The 25,217-nt window shown below is 41.7% G+C and overlaps 1 protein-coding gene across 1 annotated transcript in view; it reads right to left on the bottom strand.

The window, feature by feature from the left end:
- Positions 1 to 25,217, bottom strand: part of Klhl7 (kelch like family member 7) — a 54,795-nt gene that overhangs the window by 26,164 nt on the left and 3,414 nt on the right. Inside the window, exons 2-5 of the mRNA XM_028864178.2 lie at positions 10,422 to 10,524; positions 9,315 to 9,408; positions 8,979 to 9,103; positions 1,610 to 1,785 (exon numbers count right to left, since the gene is read on the bottom strand). Coding sequence (XP_028720011.1) covers positions 1,610 to 1,785; positions 8,979 to 9,103; positions 9,315 to 9,408; positions 10,422 to 10,524 — 498 coding nt within the window. The remainder of the gene's footprint in view (positions 1 to 1,609; positions 1,786 to 8,978; positions 9,104 to 9,314; positions 9,409 to 10,421; positions 10,525 to 25,217) is intronic.

Below are 25,217 nucleotides of genomic sequence, written 5' to 3'. Positions count from 1 at the left end.
GAAGCCAGGGACTGAAGCAGAGGCCATGGGGAACTCTGCTTATTGGCTTGTTCCTCCTGGCTTGCTGGACTCTCCCGTATCAATCATTAATCAAGAAAATGTCCCACAGACTTGCCTACAGACCAGTCTTTTTTTTTTTTTTTAAGATTTTTAAAAATTATTTATTATGTATATGACTTTTTATCTGCATGTATAACTTTATGCCAGAAGAGGGCATCAGATCCTACTAGAGATGGTTGTGAGTCACCATGTGGTTGCTGGGAGTTGAACTCAAGAACTCTGGAAGAGCAAGCAGTGCTCTTAACCATTGAGCCATCTCTCCAGCCCCTGGACAGTCTTAAAAAGACATTTTCTCAAAATTTAAAATTCCCTCTTTCAGATGTGTCTAGGTTTGTGTCAAGTTGACAAAACCCAACCAAACCAGTGACAATTAGCTTTTTTATGACATCAAGTGAGCATGTACTCAATATGACATCACAGATGACCACCAGCTGGCAGTATCTGTCAGGTTTTCCAGTATAAAGTCATGTTTTCTTCACCTGCATACAAGCCAGTTAATTTTGATGAGAGAACTGATGTGAGTTTTTTCCTTAAAATAATTTTTATTTGTATTTTATGTGCACTGGTGTTTTGTCTGCATGTATGTTTGTGGTGTTAAGGGTGTCAGATCCCCTGGAACAGGAGTTACAGACAGTTGTGAGCTGTCACGAGGGTGCTGGAAATCGAACCCAGGTCCTCTGGAAGAGCAGCCAGTGTGCTTAACCACTGAGCCACCTCTCCAGTCCTGAGAACTGAAATTTTTATCTTCCTTTTCTTTTCTTTCTTTTTTTTTTTTTAATCTACATTTGTTAGAATGTAAGGTCACATTACATTCTAGCTGGTTTCAACATCTTGGGCTCAATTCATTCTTCTCCTTTAGCCTCCTAGGTAACTGAACTTTAGACACACTGTTGTGCCTGACATATAGAACTGTGAGTCTATTAAAGTCACACAACCTGCTCCTAACTACCTTTGTCGAATTTACACGCCTGACACTTAAACTGATGGTTCTAGAAAACGGAATGTAAATCAAGTCATGCTGGGCTAAAATCAAGGCCAGAAGGGCTACCTGGAGGCCCCATATGACAAATTATTTCTTGACCAATTCTAGTCTCTTATCAACCATATGTACTGTGGACCTCCTCTACCTCCAAAGCAGCAATGACTGGTCAAATCTTTTGTACACTGCACCCTCTTCCACAATTAAGGACCCTTATTATCACATAATTATAATTATAACCTACTCATCCTCTCATCCTCATCTTGGACACATGCTCTAAGTTCTCTACTACATGTAAGGTAACATAAGTTCAGGAAATCTTTTGGGGGAGGCATTGCTGTGTCTAACATGGTACCCAATAGTTTTATCTCTACCATGCAGTCTGTAGTTCAAATGGTCTTGGTTTTTCCAATGAAAACGACTTTGTGATAATGTATTTATTATAAAGAACACATTTTCTCCTAATACAAGACTTTTTTGTTGTCATGTATTAATTAAAACATCACGTAGAAGGAATTGATAAAGAATTTTCTACCAAGAACCACCTAGGAAGACAGTACTGTGAGCTACCTGATCCTCTGCTCTCACTGTCAGAGTGTCCTGGCTGAGAAGCTGAGTTACTCGCTTGACATCAAGTTGTAGAAATTCATCAGTTTTGTAAACTTCAGTAAAATGCTGATGAATGAAGTCATCTGCTGTTGCTTTCAGTTCAGGACAGTCCAGACACTCAGCAAGAACACTTATACCTAAACACAGAGAGAAAAGAAAAACAGAAGACACCGCTTTTAGAAAAAACATGTGTTACCCCGGAACTTGAGAAGATAATGCAGGAAAATCTCAAATTATAGGCTAGTTTAGACTACAGAGTAATACCTTGATTTAAAAAAAAAAAAAAGTGCTGTGTGTTTTAGGGGGGTGCAGGAGAGGAGACAAAGCAAGGCTTGAGGAAAATTTAAGTAGATCTCATGAATCTAGGTCTTGTTCCAATAATTTGTCTATTTTTGTGGCAATATGAGATTGTTTTATGCTTGACAATAAGACAGTATCAGTTTTTCCAAACTTCTCTTAAGCATTGTTAAACACTTACTTTTACAAATAAACTTAAAACTAATTATCACATCTTACTTAAAAATGAGGTGACTTTTGTTAGGATTGCACTGAACTTTTGGATTGTTTTGGGGGGACAGCTGCAACATAGAGGAAGAGGTCCATGTAAGAACTAGACATCGGGCGAGGAGACAGTTCATCAGATAAAAGGACTTGCCACCAAGCCTGATATCCCTGGGACCCATGTGCAGGAAAGGAGTCAACTCCCACAAGTTGTCTCCTGATACTGGGCACATTAATCCACAATACATCCAACTGAAAAAACAACTTGACATTTCAATTTATTCCACTCTAAATTATTTATGACATTCAGCTTTTCTTACATCCTTTTCTTATACTTTACTGATAAAATATGTATTATCCTCTCATAAGTTTTATATATTTTCCAAGGGCTGGAAAAATGGCTCAGTGGTTAAGAACACTGGCTGCCCTTCCAGAGGTCGTGAGTTCAATTCCCAGCACCCACATGGCAGTTCACAACTGTCTGTAATGGGGATCTGATGCCCTCTTCTGGTATGCATGAAGGCAGGTCATTCATATAGATAAAATAAATATTAAAAAAATAAGTTTTGCATATTTTCCATTTAGCCTTTTCCCAATTATTCTACTTTTGTTTTGGAGGGAATTTCTTATGTTCTCTATAAGGAGACAAAGTACTATCCACAGGCCAAATCTAGTCAGTCCTTAATCTGTTTGTGTGCCACCTTGCTAGGGTTACTGTTTTTATGTTTCATGTCAAATGCTTAAAAGAGGAGGAGGAGAATAGAAGTAGTAGTGGGCAGAGGGTGGGGGGTGGGGGGGTGGGGGGGGGGTGGAGTGGGAGGCAGAGAAGAAGAGAAGGGGAAGTGGGGAAAGACAAATGCTAACTAAGCCTAAAATATTTACTATCTATTCCTTCACAGAAAGAGTATGGCAAACTCTCTTAGATTATTTTGGTGTTTGAATTTGCAAATAAATGCCTTTCTAAATACTAACTGAGTACCCCTCCCCCAGTTTCAATTTCATGTCACTTATTACCATGTTATGGACTGATTTCTGCTGTTGTTTTGTTTTTATAGCCCTTGGGGCTTGGAATTTGCCAGGCTGGTCTTAACTCACCGAGATCTGCCTGCCTCTGCCTCCCAAGCACCGGGATTAAAGGCATGCACTACCATGTCTGGCCAATATAGCTTTGATGCTTTCATATTTATACCGTAACTCATCACTACCAACCAGATGCCAGGGTAGCTGGTATCTTTCATCTCTGAACACTCATGGCAAAAAGCATGCTACTTTTATATAGATTTGCTTGCACCAGTGAGATGCTTAGATTTGGCCTGTGGTTTATTTGGCCTGTGGTTTATGATTTATGTTTTTACTGATTTGCAAATGAGGTCTCAATATGTTATCCAGATTTGCCTTAAACTCACAATCCTTTTGTCTCAGCCTCTTGAGTGCTAGAATTACAGGCACCATAACCAGTTAAAACTTTCATTTTCTTAAACATCACAAATAGATACTAAAAGCACAGAAGTGCCTTCATCACCTGTTGTTATGTTTAGATTTTAGCTTGTTAGTAATCTGAGAATTCCAGACAGTGAAAGAGAAGGATGGAATTTTTGAATACATCCTCTATTACTAATAAACTTCAGAGGGTAGTTTTAGGTCTACACTAAAACTGAAAATAGAGTTCCCTTAAATTTCCTGTCATCACAAACATGAATTAATCTTCACTAGCATTGTCATTATTTTTTTTAAAAATAATTTTATGTGTGTGTTTTGCTTGCATTATGTCTGTGCACTATGTGCATGCAGTGTCCACAAAAGCCAAAAGGGGGTGTTAGACCTTTGGAACTAAAGAGTGTTGTACTCCACTAAAATTTGCCTGAAGATCAGAAGACAGAGCCAGCCACTAGATTAAACATAAAGGTCAGGCAATGGTGGCAAACACCTTTAATCTTAGCACTCGGGAGGTAGAGGCAGAGATCTGGATTTCTGTGAGTTCAAGGCCACACTGGGCTACACAAGATTAATCCAGTCTAAAAGAGAACCAGAGCTAGGCAGTGGTGGCACACACCTTTAATTTCAGCACTTGGGATCACACATTTTTAATCCCAACACTAGGAAGGTTGAGACAGGAAGTGATATGGCTGGGCAGAGGAAGGAGTATAAGGCCGGAGGAGACAGGAACTTGCTCTTTCATGCTGAGGAGTTGGTGAGGGAAGAGGTGGTGGCTGTGTCTTGCTCTGCTTCTCTGATCTTTCAGCTTTCACCCTAATATCTGGCTCCGGGTTTTTATTATAAGACCATTTAGTATTTGTGCAACAAGAGTTACAGACAGTTGTGAGCCTTCATGTGGGTGCTGGGAAACTGAATCTAGGTCTTTTGCAAGAGCAAAAAGTACCTTTAACCACTAAGCCATCTCTCCAGCCCCCATTATTATCATCTTCAATTGGAGAGGGGAAGAATTCTTTAGAAAAAATACATTCATTGCTGGATTTGAAATGTTTTTCGCACTAAAAACAATACTGGTTCTAAGTGAAGCTAAAGTTATATGCACATCTGTATATGCACATATACTTGTTCTTTGTTCAAAGTTGGCATTATGGGAATCCTATTTCTGGGAAGCTTCTACTCTTTTTTATTGATCTGAAATTTAAATAATAAAAATGAATCTCAACTTTCTGTGTGTACTAGCACTAACTCATAAAGACAACACACCGGGACCTCCCCAGCCATCTGAGGTGACTGGTTTCAGCTCTCTGCTTCTGAAGACAGCTTGGTCTTGCCTTCTGCTTTCCTAGACACAGCACCACTCTTTTTTTTTTTTTTTTTTTTTTTTTTTTTTTTTTCTGTTTTTGTTTTTCGAGACAGGGTTTCTCTGTGTAGCTTTACGCCTTTCCTGGAACTCACTCTGTAGCCCAGGCTGGCCTCGAACTCACAGAGATCCGCCTGCCTCTGCCTCCCAAGTGCTGGGATTACAGGCATGCGCCACCACAGCCCGGCTAACACACACAGCACCACTCTTGATGCTGTTCTTTGAGCTTTCCTTCTTAACAGACTTTGAAAGGCTTTCTTACCTCTTTGAGCAGGATGCTTAAACCAAGAAAGATAAAAATAAATTTTTCTAAAAAATGCTTTGGTTATATTCCAAAGATTCTGATTTATTGTGTTATCACTTTTAATAGCCTATAATTTGTTTTTTAATACTTCTTTAAATTTTTCTTTTCAATTTCCAAGTGCTGAAGGAACAGGCCCTTCTAGAGCTCATTTCTTGCCATACTGCACTGTTGTTGGGGGTTAGGCCCTACGCTTCTTTCCTTTCAGGAGCTCTGGATTTTCCGTTGCTGGTCACTAGTACTTGTAAACAGTCCTAGGGAATAAACTTGTACTCATTCTCTGATCACAGAATCTAGAATCTATCTAAACAAGTTTGTTACTCAAATTCTACTTCTTCTAAGCCCGACATTTGAGGTATGGGCAATTTCATGAGTTATGTATCATAGCCTCTCAAATTCCCTTTCTGTTTAAAACAACAAAAGTCATCTTATTTTTCTGGACATGGTAGGCCATGCCTTCCAGCCCTCAGGAGGCAGAGGCAGGTGAATTTCTAAAGTTTGAGACCAGCTCTGGTATATACACTGAGTTCCCAGGCCAGCCAAGGCTACAGCCCCTGTCTCACAAAACAAAACAGCTTATTTTGCCACCACTAAAAATTCTAACCAGGGTATTCTTAGTGATGAAGCTAGTACTCTCCTGATCCAATAGTCTCTCAAGAATTGGAGACTACGTTTTCAAACAGAAATCATTTTGTGGGACATTTCATACTCAACCATGATATGATAGAAATAGTAGTTTGTTCGTTTTGGTAACCCATCACTTATCTCTAAAAACTTATACATTTGATGTTAATTTTTGGGTGGTAAATTCATATAACAAAATCTACCACCAGTCACGTTTAGTATATTCATGTCATCCCATCGCGATTATTATCTAGCTCCAGAGCATTTTCATCACCTCAAATCTAAGCTCTTGATTTTTAAAGATAAAAAATATCACTAGGATATATCTAAGGAATATCTTAGTTCATGAGTCAGCCTTTGTACTCAGCCTGAAATTGTCTTTAAAGTCCAAATGATTTTTCCTTTGCAGTTTGCTGACTTTTATGCTTCTTTTATCTGCTCCTGGAGCTCCTGCTTCATATTAGTTCCCTGTTTCTTCCTCTATGGGCTCTTTCATCTCTCAGTAATGGCTTCCTTTTATTTGTAGTATTGTAAAATGGATAGTTTCCCAACTGATCTTTAGTGTGAATTTTATGGGGCATCTACTTTACAATTTGACTACATGTCAAGATTGGAAAACCATGGGGTTTTTGCCCCTTCAAACATCTTTTCTGTATTTTTTTTTTCTTTCCTGAGACAGGGTTTCTCTGTATAGCCCTGGCTGTAGACCAGGCTGGCCTCAAACTCACAGAGATCCACCTGCCTCTGCCTCCCAAGTGCTAGGATTAAAGGAGTGCACCACCACCGCCTGGCCTTTTCTGTATTATTATTATTATTTTGGTTTTTCAAGACAGGATTTCTCTGTATAGCCATTACTGTCCTAGAACTCACTCTGTCGACCAGGGTGGCCTTGATATCACAGAGATCCACCTGCCTTTGCCTCCTAAGTGCATTCAAGGTGCATGCCACCACCACCACCCACCTTATCTATTTTTAATTTTCTTTCTATTTCTTGCCCCCGGGAGCTATTCATTTTGGCTGTTTAGTGTGATTTTTCTGTCTCTCAAACTACTAGGTTTCATTGAACTTTGTATGATTTTGTTTTGTTTTGTTATTTTGAGACCAGGTCTCACTATAAAGCCCTGGCTAGCCTGGACCAGCTGTATACACCAAGCTGGTCTTGAACCTGCCGCTGCTCTCTCAGTATTGGGTTGTAGGTGTACACCATCATGTCTGGTTGTGTTTTGCCCAATTTAACCAGTTACCATGGGTTCCCTCAGCACCTGTATAAGAGTGGCAAGGTGTTTTTTGAGCAGAAGAGAAGCAAAGGAGATCTTGGGCAGGAGTTCTCTAACGGGCTGGCAGTGACAGTTATGTTCAGATCCACACAGAAAGGAGGCAGAAGCAGGTCCTCTCATCCTATCTTCACCAAGTTACTGAGGGACTGTAAATGGCTCAGAGCCACTGTCTGCCAATGTCCCCTTTTTTGAGACAAAGTCTCATTCTGTAGCCCAGGCTGGCCTTGAAATAGGGGCAATCCTCCCACTTCAGCTATCATGCCTAGTTGAAGTCACAGTCTTTGTCCCAGGCTTAGGCTCAGAATCAGGCTCCTTTCTAGGCCACTGGGGCATCCTTTCTCTCTTAGCTTTGTTAACCTCCACCCCTCACCCCCCCCCCAAAGAAGTAAAACACTAGCTAAATAGAGCTATTAACTATGGCCCAGAGGATGCCTGGTACACAGGTGGATAACAGGCAGTATTTATTTCCTAATATAGGGTCTGTCTTACCATGTTGACCTATGGCTAACAAAGAAATTCCATCAATATGTTTATTCCATAGCTACTTGTCCCACTCCATCAAATGCAGTTCCTTTTCTGGATACCAGACCAGTCTCATCTTTATCCCTTTGTCTGACCTTTATTCTTTTCTGCAATTATCCTGTTTGACAGCCTTCCAAGTTTTTTTCTCCCTAGGCTCATAGTATGTGTGCTGGAAGGAGTACAAAGTGCCCTAGGGAGGAAGCATAGGAAAATTGGGACAGAAGAAGTCTGAGCATCCCCAGAAGCCCTCTGCCCAGCCTTCATTTCCTGTCCTCAGCATCCCTCCATCCTTCCTTAGAGTCAGAGATCTGAGTGTCAACTAGGTTCCAGGCCCCTCGATTTCCTTGATTCTACTTTTTCTCCATGTTGTCCTGGATCTCCTTCTCTTTTCCTAAAGCCTATGAATTACAGTATGGGTAGGAAAATGTAACTACAAAGAGCTGAGTACTTGCTCGCTGCCAGTAAGGATCATCTCACCTTAATTTATGATTTCTGTTTCCTACTGCAAAACATACTGGTCAATGAAGAGATAGCATGGTGTACAAAACAAGTATCAGCTTACTCAAACTCCATTTCCAGTTCACTCACAGAGGGACTATATGACTACAGGGAAGTTAAAAATATGACCTCAGTTTTCTTAGCACATTATGAGCCCTATAAGAAAAATGTTCATGTTTTTCATATAAAACTACCATGAATAAGTAGCATCCTTGTTGCTTGTCTTTGATGGATGTGGTGGTGCACAGCTTTGATCTCGGCACCCGGGAGACAGAAGCAGGTGGATCTCTCTGAGTTTAAGACCAGCCTGGTTCTACAAAGCGAGTTCCAGTACAGTCAGAGCTGTTACACAGAGAAACCCTGTCTTGAAAAACAAAAGGACAAACAACTAACCATGTTACATTTTAGAAAATAGTGACACAGTATTTATTGAGATTATTGCTACCCAGGCTAGTATGTGCTTCTTTATAAGTTCCTTTAAGATTTTATTACTAAAAATGTTTCAATGGGGGGCTAGATGAGATGGCTCAGCAGGTAAGAGCACTGGGTGCTCTTCCGGAGGACGGGGGTGGGATGGGGTGGTCAATTCCCAACACTCACATGGCAGCTCATAACTGTCTGTAACTCCAGTTCCAGGGGACCCGACACCCTCATGCAGGCAAAACACCAATGCACATAAATTTAAAAAAAATGTTTCAATGGATGGTATCTTTAAGGTTAAATGAAGATTCTTACCACTATGGTTTTTTCTTTATTTAAATACACAATGAGGATTTTTTTGAAAAAAGGATCCAGGAATCTGGTATTTCTTACCAAGACAATTTGAAGCATCAACTTGTTCCTTCAAAAAATCAACACACATTTTCTTCACTGGTTCAATCTGGTACTGATTTGCTGCATCTAACAGAGACTGGACATTGTTGCTATTCACAGAAATTCTGTAAGTTAGAGGGAATATTAATTTCACACAATATTATTACTTGAATATTACTGTAGAATATACTCTCCTATGACATATGATCACTCCAACTCCTCCATTACAGTTTTTTGTTCTAAGGAATCAGGAGCAAACATTTTGTTACAACAATGCTTTTCTGTGTGTGGCAGACCCCAAGTTTACTTCCCCAAACAGAACGACTCTTAACTCACCTGGCAGTGTAAGCAAATTCCACCAGCTGTTCAATAATATCAGGTTCAGCATCTTTGAGTTCTACTTCAAAGGACTTGGATTCAAGCATGTTAGCTGAAAAAAGAGCAGAAAGCGGCGCCACCACAGGTTAACTGAGGAACTGACCCGCTCCAGGTTCTGTGAATACAGAAGGCCCTGGGCCAGAGATCTCTGGAGGGAAGCACATGCAAATGACCCTCCGTGTTAGTGGCATCCCTTGAATTCACCTAAGAGCTTCCTCAAGAGCAAAGAGAAAGACATCCTTCAGGGTCACTCTCCTCAGAGGTAGGGAGGACACCAAAGACAAACCTGAGGCAGATATGTTATTTCACGTGACTGAGATCACAGGACAAGAGACAGGTGTCATGAAGGACGCCTGTCATCTCAGCACTTGGCAGGCAGAGAGAGGAGATCACTCAAGGGTCCAGACCCGCCCTGGCTATGTGGTAAGCTGCTGTCTCAAAATCAATAAACAGGGCTGGAGAGATGGCTCAGAGGTTAAGAGCACTGCTTGCTCTTCCAAAGGTCCTGAGTTCAATTCCCAGCAACCACATGGTGGCTCACAACCATCTGTAATGAGATCTGGTGCCCTCTTCTGGCCTGTGGGGATATGTACAGACAGAACAATGTATACATAATAAATAAATAAATCTTTTTTTAAAAAAATCAATAAACAAGCCGCAGAAACCAATACTAAGTAGTGTAATCAGGCCTTGGTTTCAGGGTCTTTCCACTGCAGTGGGCCACATCTTCTCCCTTTCTTCCTCCTTCCCCTCTAGCCCTTTCGGGCACAAACTTGCTAGATATAATGCCAAGAGATGCGTCTATCTACCCCAGGTGAAGAAAACAAACTCTGACATTCAGGCAGAAACTACCTTTACCATCAAAGACACTGACCCTCAGGGCTAAGGAAAGAACACTTACCCTTGGATCGGCATCACATCTGACCACTTTCATTCTCCTTACTGTTCTATAGCCTTAAGTTCTAAAGCGCTTTAAAAACTAAAAAAGAGATCTGGATTTAGACTCTACCCAGTTCTCCCAGGAAAGACAAACCCCAGACAACAGTTTCATCTGGAAATACCCACTTGTGAACATCAGGTTAAAGAAGTGGCTCGCTGCGGCGAGGACCACACGGTGCGCGGGTATCTTCCTCTCCTGGACCATGAGGATCACGTCACACAATGTTCTCTAGTGAAAGAGAAAAGCACAGAGAAAGGAACTCACTGGCTTGGCTCAGCAACATTAAGTCTAACAAAGCAGGAACTGACCAAATGCTGTAATGCCTCTATTGATTTTCTCCTAAAATCCTTCTTTCCACACACACTTTTAGAACATATTTAGCAAAGACTCACAGAGTTGCTGTCAGATAGTATCAAAATTTGGTACTATACCCTGAACAGTCAAGAGGAAAATCAATTAGTGTATCTGTCATTAAAGACAATTCCCCTGAGCTACGGGTGATGGCCTACAGCTGTTGAGAGGCTGAACCTAACAACTTTGAGGCCAGTCTGGGCTGCATAGGGGGATCCTGTCTAGCTTTCACCCTCAAAAGAAAATAGTCTACCAATCCTTCAGGGAAGCCACAACTTTTTTCCTAGTATAAATTCTAAGGCCTTATTGTGAGCTTTTTTCAGGGGAGGAGGATTAAATGATACGATGGCACACTCAAATCATATTCCTTAAACACTGTAGTCTATATTGATTTCACCAATGATTGTAAAATCCAGAGTATATGGCACATTAACCATAAAAGTAGCTGTCACAGTTCTGATGGGAAACAGAAGGGATTCGGAACACAGAGTGGATGAACTGACTGCTCTGAAGTAATCTTTCCTTAAACAGCTCTTCTCCCAAGCACCCTGCTGGAAGAAGCTGGTGAGCAGCCATTTCTAAATGCTAGGGTACTAGAAGTGGTCCTAAAATAACTTCAACTGCTGGAAAGAAAAAGGGGTGCTGAAAAAATGTCAAGGGTTGTCATCTTATAGACGACTTTGAAAGAAAAATATCTTGGGGGAGCACCAAATAATACATTCACAATGAAGCTAAAGATAGTATATAGAGAGCGCACAGAAATGTGGTGCCTGCCATTTGCAGCCAATGTCCTAACCACTGGGAGTGTGAGGCAAGCAACACATTCTGAGTTTTTGTTTTTGTTTTTTGAAGTTTTAAATTTTATGTGTATGAGTGTTTACTTGCAAGTATGTCTGTGAGCCACATGACACCTGAGAGGTTCAGATTCCCCAAGATTGGGGTGATTTTAAGATGCCATTTGGGTCCTGGAATTGAACCTGGGTCTTCTGCTGAGCCATCTTTCCAGCCCGATACTGAGTGTTTTTTTAAATCTTGTTACAGATCTATAATAGTTTAGTAGCTTAGCAGATACAGTTTTTGCAAATTTTAAATATTTTACTAAATGACAAGTATTTTACTACTATAGTTTTGGAGGACTTGATATTTCCTACTATGCATTTAGTTTGCTAGTAGTGTGTATGTGTGTGTGTGTGTGTATGCATGCAGGCACGTGGGTCAATGCCTATGCAGACAGAGGCCAGAGAAAGTTAACAGGTGCCTTTCTTCTTTACTTTCCACCTAATTTTTTGAGACAGTCTCTCAGTGAACCTAAAGCTTGCTGTTTTCATCAGCCTGGCTAACCAGTGAGCTCTCAGGACTGACTCTCTCTCTCTACCCTCTGCTGGGGTGACAGACACATCTGGTCATGCCTGGCTTTTCTGTGGGTGCTGGAAATTTGAAATCAGGGAAAATGGCAGAGGTGGTTCCACAGAGGGCATGGACTGTGGCACTGTTGAGCAGGGAACAGCTGCCCAAGAAGGATATTATCTGCAGGATCACAATTCAGATTAATTTCTTGCAGAGCATAAACTATTAGGAAACACTGAAAATGTAACTAAGATGGCTAAGAGGACCACTTGGTACAGTTCATAGCCATCTTTTTATAGTAAGCATTTCAAAGATGCTGAAAGAGAAGCAAAGGGTCAGTGCAAAAGAAAGCTGTGGAGCCTCATGACAACAAACTCAAATTAAGTCTAAAGAGACCCTGGACAAGGATCTACCAATAAATATATACAACATCTGCTCTAAAATGGAGATGAAATCAACTTTCTCAAAAGGGCAGTGCTGCTCACTGCTAGTTTATAGGGGCACTACAGGATGGGGCTGGGTTTGATATTAATATTCAACAAGTTCAAAGAAGAAAAATGCCAAGCCTGTAAGTTTCCCAGATGGAACAAGAAAGACTATTAGAGGAAGGCATGAAGCACTGCTGACTACAGGGAGGGGTGAAAAGCTCAGATGGACCAAGACGGGATGGAATCATGGGGAGAAAGAGAGGGCAGCCGGATGCCAAAATCCCACCAAATGCAAACCTTGTTTTTTGAAATGAAATTAGACACTGAGCAGTGCTTCATATTGTTGTAGACTATTATTTGAAGATGTGTTACATTAGTTTATCCTGTGGAACATTTGCTTGATGGTACAAAGATATGTTGCATTTTTTTTAAAGTTGCATTTGTTTAACACTGTAAAGCTGTGTTACTCTGCCTGTCTAAAACACCTGATGGCCTAATAAAGAGCTGAATGGCCAATAGTGAGGCAGGAGAAAGAATAGGTGGGGCTGGCAGACAGAGAGAATAAATAGAGGGAGAAATCTGGGAGGCAATAAAGAGAAAGAGCAAGAGAACAAGGAGAGGAAGACTTCAGGGGCCAGCCACCCAGCTACACGGAGTAAGAAGGAAAGAAAAGGCATACATGAATAGAGAAAGATAAAAGCCCCAAGGCCAAAGATAGGATAATTTAAATTAAGAAAACCTGGCAAGAAATAAGCCAAGCTAAGGCCAGGCATTTGTAATTAAGAATAAGCCTCTGTGTGATTTACTTGAGAGCTGGGTGGTGGGCCCCCCAAAAGAGCAGAAACAACCAACAGTATCGTATCTAATGACATCAGCAACAACAAAAACCTGGTCTCCAAACTAAAATTAGGGATCTTGTTAGTGTTAGAAGGTGTGGCGTTTGAATGAGGATGCTCACCATAGCTTATATACTTGAATGTTTGTTTCCCAGTTAGTGTTTAGGAAGGATTAGGAGGTGTGTCCCTGTTGGAGAAGGTGTGTCACTGGGGTGGGCTTTGAGGTTTCAAAAGCCCACCCCAGGCCCAGGCTCCCTCTTCTTTGCCCCCTGACTGTGGAAGAGGGCCGTAAGCTCTCAGCTACCTGCTCCAGTGCCAGGTCTGCCTGTCACCATGTTCCCTGACAGGACGATTATGGACTAACCTTCTGAAACTGCAAGCAAGCCCCTAACTACTGCTTTCTTTATAAGCTGCCTTGGTTATGATGTCTCTTCACAGACACAGAACAGTGGCAAAGACATAAGGGAAAGATAAAACTTGTTTACTTGATCTCAAGTTCTGAGAAATACAATCCCCTATAAATCTCTTGAAATCTCAAGTGTTTTATTAGAATGTAGAATACTAAGAATTGTTTGGGTTTTTTGTTGTTGTTTTGTTTTTTTCTTTCTACCTCGTATTGTAAACTAAAAGACTTTAAAAAAAGTTTGACTTGGGGGCTGGAGATATTTCAGTGGTTAAGAACACTTGCTGCTCCTACAGAGAACTCAAGTTCAGTTGCTAGTATTTAACTTTAGGATGCTCACAACCTCTTGTAACCCTTGTAAGCAAATAAACTTCCATTTTATAAATTACAGAGTTTATGGTAGTGTTTTACCACGGCAGAAAGTAGACTAAAAATAGTGACTTAGATTAAATTCTCACTAATACAATTTCTGTAAGGCTTAGTTTATTCTTTCACAGTTATTCTAACATTTCATCTGGCCTATGCTATCTTCAGCTGTGATATGGGTTATGCTTGAAAAATAAATTGCTGCCTTAGTTACTGTTCTATCACTGTGAAGAGACACTATGACCAAGGCAACTTAAAGAAGAAAGCATTTATTGGGAGCTTGCCTACAGTTTCAGAGGATTACTCTTTTAGTTCTTTTTTAACATGACAGCAGACAGGAAGCGGGTGAGAACTTACATCCTGGTCCACAGGCAGACAGAGAGATGGGGCCTGGTGTGGGCTTTTAAACCTTCAAAGCCCACCCCCATTGACACACCTCCTCCAACAAGGTCACCCCCATTCTAACAAAGCCATACTTCTTAATCCTTTCCAAATACTTCCAGTAACTGGGGACCCCAGCATTCAAACATATGAGTCTATGGGGACCTCTTTCAAACATTACACTCCCTGGCCCCAACAGGCTTGCAACCATATCATAATGCAAAATGCACTCAGTCAAACTTCAAAAGTCCTCATAGTTTTTCAGTTTTAACACTGCTTAAAAGTCCAAAATCTCTTCTGAGCCTCAAGGCAATCTCTCAATTGTAACCCCCAGTAAAATAAAGCAGAGCACACACTTCCACCATACAATGGCACAGAATATACACCACAATTCCACAAGGGAAGAAAGGGAGCAAAGGAAGAAACACTGGATCAAAGCAAGATGGAAACCAGAAGGGCAAACTTCCAACCCTGTGTCTCTAGGTCTAAAGCCAAAGGGTTGAGTAGACGCCTTTTCCCTTCCAACTTTGCTGACTGTAGCACACTTCTCTCTTTGGGCTCGTTCCACATCCTGCCTCAGCTCTACTTAGCAGGTATCCCATGCCTCTGGCATCTTCAACAGCTTGCTAGGGGTCTCCACCACTGGGTTTCATCTTCATGGCTTCATACAACAGCCTCTCTGGGTCTCCATGCAGGGGGTCTCCTGCCACCTGACCAGCCTCAGCAGCTGTCTTTAACTGCAGAGGAAGAAGGTTCCACAACCGTTTCCTGTACGGGCCTTGAAAATCCAGAACCAGGTGGCCAGAGCTGCTAAGTTCTGCTTGCTAGGGCCAGTACTTGGCCCCCTCCTTGACTCATATTTGCATAAGATTTAACTTGATGATGGCTTCTAGGCTGAGGAAATCCCTCAGGCCTGTTCCAGCCACAGGTTGCAGGGTTAACTGGGGAGGGAGGGGCTCACTCTCAGGGTACCACTCCCTTTATTCCATTTTGAATCCAGCCTTTCTTTAAACTTCAAACCTGGAGCACAAGACTTGGTTCCAATATTATACTTGCTGGTGCTCTTTTTCTCCTCAAATTGCTCATTTTGTATTTTTCTCGCCCAGTTTGCTCCTTTCATTTTAGATCTGAATAAGATTGATTACTAGTAACTATGTGACAGTCGATATTAATCTGCTTTGAAATGTCCTCTGCAATGATATTAATCCAAAACTCTTCAATTTGGCCTCTGGCAAATTTTAAGGCAATGACAAAAACCAGTCACAGTCTTTGCAAAAATATCACAAGAATGGTCTCCAGGCCATTTGCTAATATTTGTCTCCCCCTGAAACCTCTTGGGCAGGGCCTGCATAGTCCACATTGCCTTCACGATTACTGTTGTCCATGCTCTTACTAAGATGGCCTATTAATCCCTACTTAAATCAGTCAATCATTTTTCTAGTCCAAAGTACCAGTGTTGCATATTCCTCCAAACAACAGCATGGTCAGGCCTGTCACAGCAATACACCACTCCTTGGTACCAACTTCTGTCTTAGTGTTCTGTGGCTGTGAAGAGACACCACGACCAAGGAAACTCATACAAGAAAATATTTAACTGGGGGCTTGCTACAGCTTCAGAGGGTTAGTCCATGATCATGGGGTGGGGGGAGCAGGCAGACAGGGATTGTGCTGGAGAAGTAGCTGAGAGCTATCTTCTGATCCATAGACAGCGTGCATGGGGGGGGGGGTCTGATGTTCCTTTGTTCATAAAGCCTGGAAAATCCAAACATTCAGGAAAGCTTTAGGGGCACCCCCTAAAGGTGACCCTTATCTCCATGGAATCACAGGCCTTAATGGCATCTGTTACATTCTCAACTAATACAACTGAAGTAAAAGAGGAAAGACTCCCTCAAGAGAGATTTACAGGTGGAACTCCACATGAGGACAGGCTAAGAGAGGTACACACACACACACACACACACACACACACACACACACACACACACGAGGTGCAGAATGGTCAGGAGGAGCAGAGCTGTAGAAATGCAAGGCCACAACCTGCCTTGTACAACTGTTGGCTGCAAACGTGGGTGACTTCTCTCAAGAGGGAGGGAAGCTCTGTCACTAGAGAGAACTTGGACATTCAGCCAGGGACACAAAGTTCAAAAACAACTACTAAGCTTCCAATATACAGGGTGAATAACAGACAAAGGAGGAAAGAAAGCCAGGGACCCTGGGGGCGGATCCCATCCATCTGGGACATTTCTAACATCTGCACAAGAAAAAAGAATGTATCATATACTAGAGAAGCAGTGTACACGGACAAAGTCTCTTCTTTAGGAGGTAAATGGTTTCCCTGGTGGCCTCTTGAGGGATAATCCTCCCAGCTGGGTTTAGTCTGATAATCTGAAGACCAGAGATGGAAGAGTTAGGGGTGGGTGTGCACAACCCATTAAAAACCAAAGCTGAGTTTTTCTTTCCTCATCTTTGAAAATTATCTGTTTTGAGGTGTGGTGGGGCACACTTTTAATCCCAGAGGCAGAGGCAGGCAGATCTCTGAGCTGGAGGCCTCATTTTATTTTTTCTTCATATAGTTAAATTAAAAAAAAAAAAAGCAAACAAACCAACAACAATAAAGCCACGAAACCCCAGAAGAGCTACTTTTAGCCAGGGGCTGAGCCTGGCCACCAGGAGAAACACTGCTGCTCTATTCTACGGGGTGAGACACGGCTGGGACTCAAGTGATGCTCCCGAGTGAGTAGCTTCTGGTGCTGGATGAGAGTCCTTTACGGACCTTTTGACCCTCCGCATGTCTTCTTGTGAATGACAAGAAAGCAAGGTGCTCCTAATCCCTCGGGGCAGCCCACCATTTCTCAGAATTGTGTTGCCAGAGTGACAGTACTATTACAGAGCTAAAAGCTAGGTAGTAAAGATGCTAAACTAAACGTGACTACAATATTTACAGAAAAAGGCAAGTGCACAGAGAAACAGAATCTTCTAAGAATAAATAGTAAGAGGGCCTTGATGCAATCTAGGGCACTCGAGGATCAAGTGGCATTTAAGCGAAGAAACATGAGAGCGAAAGGAGGTAAAGTGTGTTTCAGGTACTATGGTATGTTAGTTAGGTTCTGAACACAGGGACCTTGTCTTACTCGGGTTTCTATGGGTGTGATGAAACACCATGACCAATAAGCAAGTTGGGGAGGAAAGGGTTTATTTGGCTTATATTTCCATATCATTGTTCATCATGGAATGAAGTCGGGGCAGGAAACTCAAACAGGGAAGGAACCTGGAGGCAGGAGCTGATGTAGAGGCCATGAAGGGATGCTGCTTACTGTCTTCTCAATCTGCTTTCTTTCTTCCCATCTGGCCCAGGGATGGAACCACCCACAGTGGACTGAGCCCTCCCCCATCGTTAATTAAGAAAATGCTCTACCTACAACCCCATCTTATAGAAACATTTTAATTGAGGTCCCCACTTTCAGATGACTTTTGCTTGTGTAAAAGTGGACATAAAGCTATCAGCACATACCAAAAGTACAAAAGCTAAAAGAACAGGGATACATGACTGGAAAAGAAGGGTGAGACCAGACAAAAACAAGGCTTTGAGGCCAGCTAAAGGTAAATCTTCACTAGTCATTTATACGTGTCCAAAGAACCTTCAGAAGCACTGCTAACCAACACAATCTACTTCACCCTTCAACTTCACTTTCCTCCTCTTCCATTTAGCAGAAGATCTCACTGCTTCTCTTTCAGAAAAAAAGACTGGGCACCACCCCGATTCTTCTGATTCCAAACACAGCTATCTGCCAGTCCTTCACTCTTTCTCACTAGGAAGAAGAGTTGCCAGACCTTTGAGACTAACCACGTTTACTTAGTTATCCTATCCAGAATTACCAATTCCCGATTCTCTCTCCTACAGTCAACTCTTATTTTTATTCATATTGTTTCCTTTAGTTTGGTTTTTGTTTCATCACAAGAGGGTTTCAATGAGTTATGTAGCTCAGGCTAGCCCTTAATTTATGAGCATCCTGAATGTTGGGACCACAGGCATGAGCCACCATGTACAGTTTGCAATTTTTAAACAGATTGACTTCCCTCCCATTTAAACAAAGCTAGGCAACCTTCACTTGACTCTTGTAAATTCTTCAGGATTTCTCAACACCAGCTGTTTTAATTTTCTCATATCTTACTCACAACAGCTTACACTAATCTGATTCCCATCTGTCCCTCCATCAAAATAACTTCATCAAAATATTGAGTCACCAAATTTGTGTGGCTATATCCAATCTGCTTTAATTCTACTTACCTTCTGACTTCATTGGCTTTAAAATTCGAGGTCCTTCTTTTGAAACAATTTAACCCCTGATTTTTCAAAATTCTTATTTTTCTGTTCTCTTCTAGACACTGCTTTTTCATGTTCTTAATGGCTCATTCCCTAACCTTCATCCTAGATTTTTAAGTTGCCAAAGCATCAATGAAGAAATTATCTTCTGTAGCAGGTAACTGATAGAAATTCACACTTCTAAGCTACAACCAACCATCAGCTGAAGGCAACTGATCATCCTATTGATAAACCAAATGGAGCATACCTGAAGATACAAATTATAACCCTTGCTTCAATATTTTGACTCTCATCTAGTTATACATTCCAGAATGTTAAAATTCAGATTTGTATTGAACCCCTAATCTTCCAATCAACTACCAAGAGCAACAAAACAACTAACATTTACTTAGATGTCTGGTCCTATTTTAAGTTATCTTAATTTGGTTATCATAACATGGAAGTCATCACACCTAGGTTTTGTGGAGTTTACCTTTTACCTCTTTTAAAAATACTACCTTGTCTTCATTGATAGTATTACTGCTGTGGCTAGCAGGTCAGTCCAAAGAATCATCAGAGCTCACTGGATACAACTTCCTATTCAGTCTAACAGTAACCACTCTGAGATCTCTTTTAATTCACATCTTTTAATTTCATTCACATAAAGAAAAAAGATCGGAGGCCGGGTGGTGGTGGCGCACACCTTAATCCCAGCACTTGGGAGGCAGAGGCAGGTGGATCTCTGTGAGTTCCAGGTCAGCTGGTCTACAGGGTGACTTCCAGGACAGCCAAGGCTACAGAGAGAAACCTAGTCTCAAAAAACCATAATAAATAAATCAACAAATGCAAAGCCTTTTCAAAAGAAAAGGAGGTGTGAAGTAAAAGCAAATTCTAACTGAGGAATCAGCGCACAAGTCGTCCCCAGCCACTTCATCCATTTCATCCTGCACCGTGTTCACTCCTCCGGGTCTGTGTTCCAGTCAAACTGGACTTTAACCAATGCCTGCGCTCGCCGTTTTAAAGTAAAGTAGGTCTCCAGCATAAGCATGCTGTTTCTGGTCCACGAGAGGTCCTCTCCTCTGCCTGGGAACACTCTTATGTTAGTTCTCCATTGCCATTGCTTAGAGAAACTTTCCTGATGGTCAATACACTCTCTTCTTCTTCTTCTTCTTCTTCTTCTTCTTCTTCTTCTTCTTCTTCTTCTTCTTCTTCTTCTTCTTCTTCTTCTTCTTCTTCTTCTTCCTTCTTCTTCTTCTTCCTTCTTCTTCTTCTTCTTCCTTCTTCTTCTTCTTCCTTCTTCTTCTTCCTCTTCTTCTTCCTCTTCTTCTTCTTCTTCCTCTTCCTTCTTCTTCCTCTTCCTTCTTCTTCCTCTTCCTTCTTCTTCCTCTTCCTTCTTCTTCCTCTTCCTTCTTCTTCCTCTTCCTCCTCCTCCTCCTCCTCCTTCTTCTTCTTCTTCTTCATAATACCCCCCACTATTGCAGTTTTACATTTCTCTGTGTAGCTCTTAACTAAGGAATGTCTCCCTCCCCTAACTGGACTGTAAACTGCACAGGAAAAGGTCTGTCAGGCTTTGCTTACTAATGTATTCCTAGCAGTACTTCTGTACATAGTCGCAGGCTCTCAGGAAATAGCCATGGAGATGAATGAGTTAGCGAGTCACACTGCAACAGGACAACATGAACTGAGAGTAAAAAGGGCCGTGAACTCACTCCACTTTGAGGTGTGACAATAAAAAGAGAGGTATCTAGAGGGGAATGTTAAAGCGGAGATGGGTAAATGTTTGCTGCATGATTAAAAAATGAGAAGTTAAAACATGTTTAAATGCTGACAGCAAGAAGCCAACAAAATAAGAGGAGTTAAAGACGTTGAACAAAGATGGACCACGAATCTAACTTTTCAGAAGTCAAAGCCTCAAATGTAAAACCGACCTTTGTGGTGGTATTGTGTTCCCCAAGATATTGTGCACCCTAATAAACTTATCTGGGGTCAGAGACAGAACAGCTACTAGATACAAAGGCTAGAAAATGGTGGCACTCACACCTTTGATCCTAGCACTCCAGAGGTAGAAATCCCTCTGGATCTCTGTGAGTTCAAGGCCACATTGGAAACAGCCAGGCATGGTTACTCATGCCTTTAATCCCAGAAAGCCAACCTTTAATCCCAGGGAGTGGTGGTAGAAGGCAGAAAGGTATATAAGGCGTGAGAACTAGAAACATTTGGCTGGTTAAGCTTTTAGGCTTCTATCAGCACAGTTCAGCTGAGAGCCATTCAGATATGAGGACACAGAGGCTTCCAGTCTGAGGAAACAAGACCAGCTGAGAAGTTGGCCAGGTGAGGTTAGTTGTGGCTTGTTCTGTCTCTGACCATCCAGCATTCACCCCAATAACTGGCCCCAGGTTTGATTTTATTAATAAGAACTGTTAAGATTCATGCTACAGACCTTACATGGTATCATGGCTTAGACAGCAAGTTTACCTCCAAAAGGTCCATGTATGCAAGGCCTGGTAAATGGCACCACTATTTTAGGAGATGAGCTAAAAATTTTAGAAATAAGGCCAAGGTAGAAGTAGGCCACTGGAGGCAGGTCCTCTTTTGGGGTAGGGAGTGGGGGATAATCTTGTCCTTGGTCCCTTGGTCTGTGTGCTGTCTATAATAAGGTGAAATGCCACAACCAGTCATGGACTGAACCCTATCAAGGCCAGATGACAAGTAAATCTTTCCTTTGTGAAGTTGCTCTGTTTAGGTGTTTAGTCACAGCTATGAAGACAACAAAACCAACAACACCGAGCACTAGCACGAGGAGTGGAATAAGTGCTTAACTAATCTGACCGTCTAGGGTCCAGAAACCTTTGGAACTAGTATATGAAAGATGCAGAAGAGACTGGAGATGTGGGCTAGAAGCCCTAGAATGGTATAATGCTTAATTTTCATAGACGCTCAAAGGGCAGCATGCCAATAGAAATGCAGAGGCTAGCTGGGAGGCAGTGGTGCACGCCTTTAATCCCAGCACTTGGGAGGCAGAGCCAGGCGGATCTCTGTGAGTTCGAGGCCAGCCTGCTCTACAGAGTGAATTCCAGGACAGGCTCCAAAGCTACACAGAGAAACCCTGTCTCCACACCCTCCCACCCCAATCCCCCCCCCACCCCCACAGGAAAAAAAAGCAGAGGCTAAGGATGAGAACAAAGATTCTGTGTTACCACATGGCAAAGATGTTGTCTATATTTTGTTCATGCCCTGAATCCTTCTAGAAACCTGAATTTAATCTAGCAGAGGAAGTTTCAAGGTAGCCCAGCATTCAAAATGTGGGACAGGCAGGCAGGTTACTTTAACCAGCTTTACAGTAAAAATGAAGCAGAAAGACTTGCAATGTGGTCAGAAAAGCCTGTATAAAGTTGAGGCCAAGGAGGCATGGTTTCTGCAAAGTTAGAGCTGTTAAGAGGCCTTACCCTCTCTGAGGAGTGGACAGGAGAGGGGAGAGGAGAGCAGGAGGAGCGGAGGGAGGGAGAACTGCAGTTGGTATGTAAAATGAAAAAAAAAAAAACTAAAATAAGGAAATAAGCAACTAAGGACTGCATCAGGACAACAGAAAAGATGCCTTGAGAGTTTAAGAATTGGCCAGACTCCAGCCATTTCAGGCTCCCAGGTATGAATATATTAAATTCATTTTAAAGACGGTCTCTTAAGAAAAGAGCACCTCCAAGACACCCTTCCCACAGGCTGCCTAGAAAGTTGTTTTCCCCGAGATTCATTTCAATGTGCTTAATCACCCAGGGAGTCATGGCAGCCATGGTCTACGGGTGCCTGGTTACTGCTCCAGCTGGTGGCAGAACCTAGTGCCGTTAGGATGCTGGCTTTACAGGCAAGATGTGACAGATCTGTGGAACCCATGAGGATACAGCCTGTGAGGACGAAGGTGCAGTGACTCAGATTCAGTTGATGAGTCTGGTAGGCCCCTCTCCTTGTCCCCCATGCTGCTTTTACCAGGCCTTTGTCCCTGCCTGAGTGTCACTTCGGCTCTGTTATTTATTAATCCCCACAGACAGACCCTCTCCCCACTCACTGTGCAACCTGAACTCAGTCCCAGTACCAACCCTACCCACGGTGCTGGCAGTTAAGTCCCCCTGATTCTACCCACCCCCACCCATGGCACCTGCACCAGTACCTTCCCAGAGCAACTACTCACATGACCAAGGCTATCTAATTCTCACTTAGGCTTTGTATTTCTCTCACAGAACTCAACAAGAGGTTAACATAAGCTTTTAAAATGTTAACTGTTCTTGAATTCATTTCATAGGGGAAAAAAGAAAACTATAGTGATACTCAAGACATGCACCTCAAAATATTAAGAAACAAATGCTACTAACATCCATTTGTTCCTCACATAAAGAAGGTACAGCAACTACATATGAATAACAGTTATTATGATCCAGACTTGTAGAGTCTTCTCATTCTACCAGTTAATAAAATTAATCTAAACAAAAGGTTAGAGAAATCAATCAAGTGGCAATCTAATGAAATAAGGTGCCACTATCACTCAGTAGAAGAGCTAAAATAAACACCAACACCACCAAGCTGTCAGAAATATAAATGTGGTGCAATCATGTTGGAGGTTTGAGAGCTATGCATCAAAATCAAATATGTTATGCTCTCTATAACTCAGTCACTCCCTCCTTGGCATTTCCCAACACAAACACAGACATATAGACACCATAAGACAAAAATGTTCAAAGCAGCATTCTTTTTTAAAATGTTTTTACTTATTCTTGAGATTATACAATTCTCAAGTATACAACTGATGTTACTCTTCCCCCTAATTCCTCCCACATCCTCCCTCCCTTTCTCCCTCCCTCCCCAGCTTCATGTTCTCTAAAAGTTTTAGAACAAAAAAATTTTTTCTCTTTCTTGTTTTTTTTGTAACAGGGCCTCACTTCATAGCCTTTGCCAGCCTAGGGTTTACTATTTAGACCAGGATGACCCAAAATTCATATAGAGCTGCTTGCCTCTGTCTCTGCCTCCTGAGTGCTAGGATTAAAGATGTGGGCTGCCATGTTCCACCAGCAGCATTATTCCTAAAAACACCAAAGCAGAAATAACTCAAGAGTGTATAGTAACACACCAGACAGATCATGATACATTGATAAATACCATATTCCAAAACAAATGAGCTAGTAGTAAATACTAAAACACAGACAAACCCACTAAGGTTAATTTTAAGAAACTGAGGCATGGTGCTGGGTGCTCGGTGAGGTACAGTGCTTACTCAGCATGTACAAGGACCCGAGTTTAACCCCCAGCAATGCAGATTTAAAAAAAAGGGAAACAAAATAAACCCAAGTATACATTATGTAATGTTTATTTATAAAAATTCAATAATTTTATACAAAATAATTTTTATTTATAAAAAAACTGGTAAGAAAATGGCAGTTATCACGGGGGAAAATGATTGAGAAGGCACAAGAAAACTTTCTTTATACTGGTCACATTTCAGTTCTATTAATAGCAATCTATTCACTTTATAATTACCAAGTTTCAGATTTATAAATCTTACACTTTATCACAAAGTTTACTTTAAAAACAATGGGTAAGAAATGGCCAGATAAGGGAGGAAAAGGCAGGAAAACCTAAGACTGTTAGCTCTGCATAGTGCTACTGTGGTGATACATTGTGTACCCTAATCAACTTGCCTGAGGGTCAGAGGACAGAGCCAGCCACTAGATTAGACACAGAGGTCAGGTGTGGTGGCACACACCCTTAATCCCAGGAAGTAATATGGCAGGGCAGAGAAAGGCGTGAGGAAACAGGAACTCACTTTCTTTAGGCTGAGGATTTCATCGAGTTCCTCAGGCAAGTTTATTAAGGTACATAATATATCACCACATGCTACTTCTATGGTTTGTCTGTAGTAAAACTAATGTTAAAACTTACATACACTGGCAGTTAAAAATGGGACAAAGGCAGGGCCTTTCGGAAGTAACTAGATGCTAAGGGCTCCATCCTCATGAAAACAATGTGGTTCCTAGGAGTGACTTGAGGGCTAGAGAGCGGGCTCAGTAGTTAAGAGCACATACTGCTCTTGCAGAGGACTGGAGTTTGGTTCTTAGCTCACAAACACCTGTAGCTTCAGGTCCAGGACATCTGATGCCTCTGAAGGCACCTGCACTGGTGTGCACTATCTACAAGTACACAACTCGTCAAAGTCAATCTTTCACAAGAGGGTAACTTAACTCCAGGGATGGATGGTTATGAAGTATGCCTGCCACTCCTCAGTCTCAGTTGTTCTTTCATAGCATGCTTGTTTCTGCACAAAGCTGGTTCGTTTGATTTTCAGGGGACAGTGTGTGCTCCCCATCTTGGACCTCCAGAATTGGAAACTAATCCTGTCTTCTTCCTAAACTACTACTCTTTGGGTATTTTGTTATAGCAACAAAATGGACTCATAGAGCATTACATAAAAGAAATTACCTAAATTGTGCTACCTAAATCTACATAGAACAAATTAGTAGTCA

The sequence above is a fragment of the Peromyscus leucopus genome, chromosome 3, assembly GCF_004664715.2.
Source record: "Peromyscus leucopus breed LL Stock chromosome 3, UCI_PerLeu_2.1, whole genome shotgun sequence".
Taxonomy (NCBI): domain Eukaryota; kingdom Metazoa; phylum Chordata; class Mammalia; order Rodentia; family Cricetidae; genus Peromyscus; species Peromyscus leucopus.
This window is presented reverse-complemented; position numbering and strand designations above follow the sequence as displayed.